Here is a 7,966-nt window from a genome sequence, read left to right on the forward strand (position 1 = left end):
ATTTTTTGTATAATAGTTTCCTAACCACATCCAATTCCTTTATTACTTATTTTCCAACTTCATCTCATAATTCCCCCACTAGAATTCGATGTTCTAGGGGCGCCTGGGTGGCGCAGTCGGTTAAGCGTCCGACTTCAGCCAGGTCACGATCTCGCGGTCGTGAGTTCGAGCCCTGCGTCAGGCTCTGGGCTGATGGCTCAGAGCCTGGAGCCTGTTTCCGATTCTGTGTCTCCCTCTCTCTCTGCCCCTCCCCCGTTCATGCTCTGTCTCTCTCTGTCCCAAAAAAATAAAATAAAAACGTTGAAAAAAAAAAAAGAATTCAATGTTCTAGATTACCAAAATAATGAGGAAAGAAGGGAATATGATAATAAGTTGAAAATTAGAAAGAAATCATACAAAATGTGATTTTGCAGAAATTCCCATTTTATTTTCGTAAGCATTAATGAGTTAGTCCTCAGATCAAGGTAGAATAGTCCAATGAATCACAGTCCTGTGGAATTCTGAGAACTCTGGAATTCAACAGATGTGGTTTGGATTCCAGACCTACCACTTTCATTCTTTCCTTAACTTCTCTGGGATAAGTTGCCTCCCCTATAAAATGCATATATAAAAGGACAAAACACAGGCATGTGTTAATTGTCCTCAATACATGCTCCTCACTCACCTCCCAAATTACAGCCAGCAAGAAAGATTCATGAAGAGTAGAAAACTTATTAGATGCAGTATTCTGCATTGAATATATAAATTCTGCATTTTAAATATATTTCTAAAGTTTTCATAAATTCACATGTATGTGTTTTTAATGAAATCATGAACTTTGGGCTTGTATCTCAAAAGTTGAGGTGTTTTCAGGAATATAATTTCTTCCAAAATGTGCCCCTTGATGGCTCCTTCAGGGACTTATGGTTCTGATTTGGTATGACCATTCTGTACATGTTAATGTACAAATGAGGAAATATCAACTCTTCCAGAAGCTGGCCCAGGCCCATCTCAGAACTTAAGCTCTAGCCATTCTTCCTTGTGTCTTATTCTTAGACAGACAGCTCAAGGCCCTTCCTTTTCCAACTGAGATCCCGACCCAGCCTCTTTTCCTGACACTAAAAAGGAGTCTGATAAACCAAGATTCTGATTCCTCCAATCAAGAATCTCTCTTCATGACTGAAGCTGGAGATTCTTTTCTGTATTGATGGCTGAAGGAAACCGGACAAGAGTTGGGGAGTTTATCCTCATGAGCTTCTCTTCCCTACCTACTGAAATACAGTCACTACTCTTCCTGACATTTCTAATCATCTACCTGGTCACGCTATTGGGAAACAGCCTCATCATTCTTGTTACCTTGGCTGACCCCATGCTGCACAGCCCCATGTACTTCTTCCTCAGGAACTTGTCCTTCTTGGAGATTGGCTTCAACCTAGTCATCGTGCCCAAGATGCTGGGGACCCTGCTTGCCCGGGACACAACCATCTCCTTCCTTGGCTGTGCCATGCAGATGTATTTCTTCTTCTTCTTTGGAGTTGCTGAATGCGTCCTCCTGGCCACCATGGCATATGACCGCTATGTAGCCATCTGCAATCCCTTGCACTACCCAGTCATCATGAACCAGAGGACACGTGCCAAATTGGCTGTTGCCTCCTGGTTTCCAGGCTTTCCCATAGCTACTGTGCAGACCACTTGGCTCTTCAGCTTTCCATTCTGTGGCACCAACAAGGTGAACCACTTCTTCTGTGACAGCCCACCTGTGCTGAGACTGGTGTGTGCAGACACAGCAATGTTTGAGATCTATGCGATTGTTGGCACTGTGCTGGTCGTCATGATACCCTGCTTGCTGATCCTGTGTTCCTACCTTCGCATTGCTGCTGCCATCCTTAAGATTCCATCAGCTAAAGGGAAGCATAAAGCCTTCTCTACCTGCTCCTCCCACCTCCTTGTTGTCTCCCTTTTCTATGTGTCATTAAGCCTCACCTACTTCCGGCCTAAATCCAATAATTCGCCTGAGAGCAAAAAGCTGCTGTCATTGTCCTACACTGTTGTGACTCCCATGTTGAACCCCATCATCTATAGCCTGAGAAATAATGAGGTGAAGAATGCCCTTGGCCGGACCTTCCACAAGGCTTTCGGCCTTAGAATTTGCATCCCATAGACATTAAGAAATGAGAGTAAAGTGTACTCAATGTGGAGCAATCAGGTTCATATTTGGGATTCCTCTGCCTCCCTTGCCATCTCTGGTGGGATGAAACCCAGCTGCTGAAATGACTATTGGGAAGCTCAGAAGAGGGAAAAGAGCAGAGAAGTAGGTTGGCCCTGTTTCTACCACCTGGAAACTCCTCTGTTCATTGTAGGTTTACGTTATTTTTCTTATTGGTACAGCGGCACTTTGACACTTCTATGACTAACCTATTCCTGGTATTGACTTTGTTAATGTGTGCCAATGTGACAAACATGGGACACAATATGAAACTGCTTGTAGTATGAACTTGGGAGACACAAAGTCATCTTGGCACTTTATCTTGTTTTGGACAAGTCTAACTTCATTCCATTGGAAAAAAGCCTATAATCCCGGTTTATATAATTTATTCATTTCATTTTGTATGCTTCTGAGGCAGTACTGGCTCTTAAGTTAGTTGGTGTTTCATGTGGATAGAGGAAGTGGAACAGTACTCTCCATGCATATTCCTTTATAACCCCACGGGCCTTACTCAATTCATTCCTCAGGCTATTTCTCCCAGGTAATATTACATGACACTCAATATTACCAACTCATCATCAGCAAAGGTTTTCCTTGTTTGGCTAACAAATAAGCCCTTGGAAACTTAAATTACTTTCAGCCTCATTGTCATTTTATATTTTTATGAAGAAATTCTACTTTCGATACTCCATTTACAGTTTTCAGATTTGTCTGTTACTTTCTGTGAGTTGTAAATAATTTCAATAAATATTTAATCTAGAGATTCTTTCTGTCAGTGGGTAATAATTTCAATAAGTATTTCATCTAGAGATGTCTACGTATACTGTATTCTTTAACATAGAGTATCATTACATAATAAACACAATGATTTATCATCCAATTTGATAACAGAATAATCTGATCCCACCATGCTTTTTTAAAGTTTTTGTTTTAATTACAGTTAGTTAACATATAGTGTTATATTGGTTTCAGGTGTACAATATTCAACAATTCCATACATCACCCAGTGCTCATCATAAAAAGTGCACTTCCTAATCCCCATCACCTATTTTACCCATCCTCCTGACTCCCTTCCTCTGTTCATCATCAATGTGTTCTCTATAACTAAAAGTCTGTTTCTTAGTTTGTCTCTCTCTCTCTCTCCCATTTCCTCTTTGCTATTTTTTATTGGCTTGCTTCTTAAACTCCACATATGAGTGAAATCATATGGTATTTGTCTTTCTGACTGACTTATTTCACTTACCATTATTCTCTCTAGCTCTATCATGTCATTGCAAATGGCCAGATTTCATTATTTTTTATGGCTGAGTAATATCCCATTGTATATATGTACCACTTCTTCTTTATCCATTCATCTATGAGTCAACACTCACGCTGCTTCCATAGTTTGGCTATTGTAAATAATGCAGCTATACACAGGGAGGGGTGCATGTATCCCTTTGAATTAGCATTTTTGTATTCTTTGAATAAGTAGCCAGTAACACTCTACTGTACTTTAAAATGTGACATTTGAAGTTTAGTTCCTTTTCTCATTTTGACATCGTGGGCTTGCACTGGTAATAATATAAGTAAATAAAGTATTGAAGTATAGAGACACCTGTGGCACTCAAAATGCTGTCAAGTAATAACTGCATCACTGTATAATTTTTAACTTATTAATACTTACTTTTTGCAAGAGTCATTTACTCTTGGCAGCAGACCACGCCATGTTCACACTCTTATAATTTGACAAGAGCTACAACAAGACGGACTAATTAAATTGTAACCATTTCTCTCCTATGTTCACCTGCCCTGATTCCTGAAAACTTTTTTTTTCATTTTCATTGAGATAGAATTGGCACATAATATTATAGAAGTTTCAGATGTACAACATAATGACTTTGCATATGTATCTTTGCAAAATAATTACCAAAGTAAGTTCAGTTACCATCCATCACCTCACGTAGTTAAATATTTTTTTCTTGTGCATCACTGTGGTTTTTAACACCCTAAACAGGGGGCGCCTGGATGGTTCAGTTGGTTGTCTGACTCTTGATTTTGGCAAAGGTCATGATGTCATGGTTCATGAGATTGAGTCCCACACCTGGCTCCGTGTTGTAATGGAGATTGCTTGGGATTCTTTCTCTCCCTCTCTCTCTGCCTCTCCGTTGCTCACTCACGCTCTCTGCCTTTCTCAAAATAAATAAATAAACTTAAAAAAATGTAATACCCCTAGCTGCAGATGAAGGCACCACTAATGTATGAGTTCTACATAGCTGCTCAGCTTTACTGTTGTAGGATGAAAACAGCCATAATATATAAATGAACAAGCATGGCTGCATTTCAATAAAACATTTCTGGATACTAGAATTTGATTTTCATACACTGTTTGTACATCAAGGAATATTCTTCTTCTGATTTTTTCTAGCCATTTAAAAATGTAAAAACCATTCTTAACTCATGAACTATATACAATAAAGACCAGTGGACGGTGGGATTTGCCTGTAGGCTATAGTTTGCTAACATCTGGGTAAAAGCATGAACTCTGAAGTTAAAATGCCTAGGTTTTATCCTGGTTCTGCCACTTGACAGCTTGGTGATATAGGACAAGTTATTTTGCACCCCTCTGCTTCACTTTCCTCTTCTGTAAAGTGAAGATAATAATAACACCTATTTCTTCCCCTTTTTCATCATGGTTGAGAGGATTAAATGAGTTAATATATGTGAATCATTAAGGAACAATGTTGGACACATAGTAGTTTGTATAGAAATGTTAGCCATTATAAAGATCTGATTATTGGGTGGGGAAGTGATGATGATAGTGAGAATAATAGAAATTATGACATGGGAGGGAAAACTGGAGGGAGATGAAGGGGAGGAGTTGGTAGGAGTCAAATCTTGAAAGGCCTTCCATGCCAAAGAGCTTGAACACTATGTTGTGCACAAGAGAGGTCAGTTGAATGGTTTTCAGCATAAGGACAAAATCAAGTCTGTATTTAAGAAATAGTACTTGGCAATGATGAGAAAAGTGGGTGATAAAGGGACACAATCTATAAGATAGACACCAGTCAAAAGACCTTTGTAATTGGGGAGTTAAAAGTTTATAAGACCAAAATTCAGCGCAAGGAAAACCACTTCTTAATCTCAGCATTTGAAGTCCTCCATCAAAATGGGTCAGCAGAGCAGGCATTCAGCAGAGCTGACAGATCAGAGTAAATTCATTCCTGGTCTGGACTGCATCTACTCCTGTAAGCACGCAGGCCAGCAGGGATTTGAGCTTCAAAGCTGGCCTGCTTTCCAAGATGAGTTCGTTAGGAGGTGTGGCTGTGCAGCCTGAGTTCATTAGCCCTCTCCCCAGATCTGATCCTACCTATTCACATAAGCTTTCCCTCTGGCCCCTGGGACAGACCAGTGGGTGCCTCAGTCAACTGCTCCCTAAACAGCAGTGTGCCTCATTAACAACTTTTTAATGAGGTCACAGGCTATGACTGCTCATTAATAGGCTGGTTAGCCTACAACCCCAGGGTGGAGGAGTCTGAGGATAGAAGCCAGGGAGAAGAGAGCTCAGCCTGCATTAGAGCTGCCTCAGAGCAGAGACTCCTAGGCTTTCACTCTCAGGCCTCCAGGGTCTCTTGGAGCTCTCCGAGACTGATTCTGCAGCTAGAAGTCAGGAGGGGCCAAGGCCTGAGAGGGAGGAATTACAACAGAGTCCAATGATCCCAGACTTGGGCCAGAGATTCTTGAGGAAATCAGATACTTTTCAGGTTTTCTTTGATGCTTGCGTAAATGGAATATTGCCCTTGGAATTTTTGTTGCCTTGCTTTTCATAACCACGAATTTCCATGCTATTCTCCACACACACGTCCAAGCGCAGACTCTTTTGTATTATTTCTCAAGTCCTTTGGAACTATACTTGTCCTGGGAGTTCAGAGGTTGGCCCTCTTCTTCCGTCTTCCATGTGTACTATCTCAGAGATCCCATCCCTTGCCAGGGTTTCAACAAATCCTGTGGAGATGAAGCCTCCTTGTGGAGATTAAATTTGGGTATTGGCTTCTATCTCCCACCGGGATTATTCCTAGAGCCTCCTAGCTGATCTCCCAGCCTCCAGTGATACTGCAGACTTACATATGCACCTCATCCTAATCCATCCTCCTTACCGTCTCGTCTCTAGAGTTCTTTCTAAGTGTGCTTGTGAAAATCTGTCGTTTTCGTGCTTAAAATCCTTACAATCCACCCTCATCTTCAGAATGAAATTAATGTTCTTCTATAATATGAGCCCCTTTGTACATCAGCTCTAGCTTTACTTTTCCAATTTCAGTTATTACCATACTTCAACCATATCGTCGAATGAACAGTCAACTCTTGCCGTCCTGAACTATTTTCTTTCCCCGTACACCATGCATTTCCACTTTCTCTAAAGTTAGTCTTTTTTATTCCCCTCAACAATTAGCATTTTGAAAAACCTGGGTTCAAATTTTGTGTCTGCTGTTTACCAGCTATGAATGTTTATGCAAATTATTCTCTGTCTCTAGCCCTCAGTTTCCTTGTCTTTGAATGAGGTGATAATACCCACCTCATGGAATTGATAAGATGAAAATTTGAACAATGAAACCTGCCATGAAAGTGTTAAAACTAATCCTGCGCTGGCAGCAGAGGCACCAAGCAAATAGCCACTTCCACTTGTAAAACTTTGTGAGTCTATTCTTCATTATTTCTTGCAGTTTGAAGTAAGATTGTCAGTTATGCAGCATTCTCAATTAGTTTGCTACTAATTGTAACACAGGGAAATTATTAGGTTCTCTCCATTTCCCAGAGAGCGGGGTAAAGAAAGGAATTAGCATGTAATAACTGTCAAATATGAGTTACCTATTTATAAATTAGGTATCATTTACTCTTCACAGGTATAATCAGGATGTACAGTCTAGAACAACAACAACAAAAAACCAATAAGTGTCAGAGCTTATGTTTGAATCCAGGTCTACCTGAACCCAAAATGTCATGTTCTTGTCAGTATAGCATGTGCCTTCTCCAAAATATAAAGGCAGAAAGTATAAAAAAGTTAGGAGAAAAAGCTCTCTGTCTCTCAAAAATAAATACATACTAAAAATATTTTTTAAAAAGTAGACAAGTACACAAACAGTTGTAGAACAAAAAGTGCCATACAAAGTGCTGCACTATGTCATAATTCTGCACTTTGATAAACGCTGTCATGGAAATATTCAACCCGTCTCCTAATCCTGCTCATTCTTTCTTGGCAAAATTCTTACTTAAACCTTGGCTCAACTGCTATGTTCATTGTCCCTGTCATTACATACCACAAGCCAGGCCCTTATTTCTAAACTATTATTATAAGAGCCTCCTCACTGATCTCATTGCTTCCATGCTCCCTTCCCAATCCTCCTTAACCTCACTGCTAAGTACAGGATTTACAGGGATGAGCAAAAGACAGTCCTTGCCCTTGGGGTCATTATAGTCCAATGGACAGGAGAGATATATTTTTTAATGTTTTTATTTATTTTTGAGACAGAGACAGAGCATGAGCAGGGGAGGGGCAGAGAGAGAGGGAGACACAGAATCTTAAGCAGGCTCCAGGCTTTGAGCTGTCAGCACAGAGCCCGACGCGGGCCTCGAACTCACGGACTGTGAGATCATGACCTGAGCTGAAGTTGGAGGCCCAACTGACTGAGCCACCCAGGGACCCCTGGACAGGAGAGATATTAAACAAAGAACTGCGCAAATAAATATGTAATTACAAATTGATATCATTGCTATGAAGGAAAAGAACCTAGTGCTCTGAGAAAG

At 40.4% G+C, this 7,966-nt stretch overlaps 1 protein-coding gene across 1 annotated transcript; it reads left to right on the forward strand.

The window, feature by feature from the left end:
- The first annotated feature begins 1,186 nt into the window (after positions 1-1,186).
- LOC125176959 (olfactory receptor 10A2) lies at positions 1,187-2,140 on the forward strand. Its single transcript, XM_047878923.1, has one exon. It carries the CDS (start codon positions 1,187-1,189, stop codon positions 2,138-2,140), a length of 954 nt encoding a protein of 317 aa, XP_047734879.1.
- The last annotated feature ends 5,826 nt before the right edge of the window (positions 2,141-7,966 follow it).

Source organism: Prionailurus viverrinus, chromosome D1 (genome assembly GCF_022837055.1).
Source record: "Prionailurus viverrinus isolate Anna chromosome D1, UM_Priviv_1.0, whole genome shotgun sequence".
Taxonomy (NCBI): domain Eukaryota; kingdom Metazoa; phylum Chordata; class Mammalia; order Carnivora; family Felidae; genus Prionailurus; species Prionailurus viverrinus.

Bases quoted from the DNA above. Each gene is read 5' to 3' on its own strand.
- LOC125176959 (XM_047878923.1), top strand. From the start codon at position 1,187: ATGGCTGAAGGAAACCGGACAAGAGTTGGGGAGTTTATCCTCATGAGC.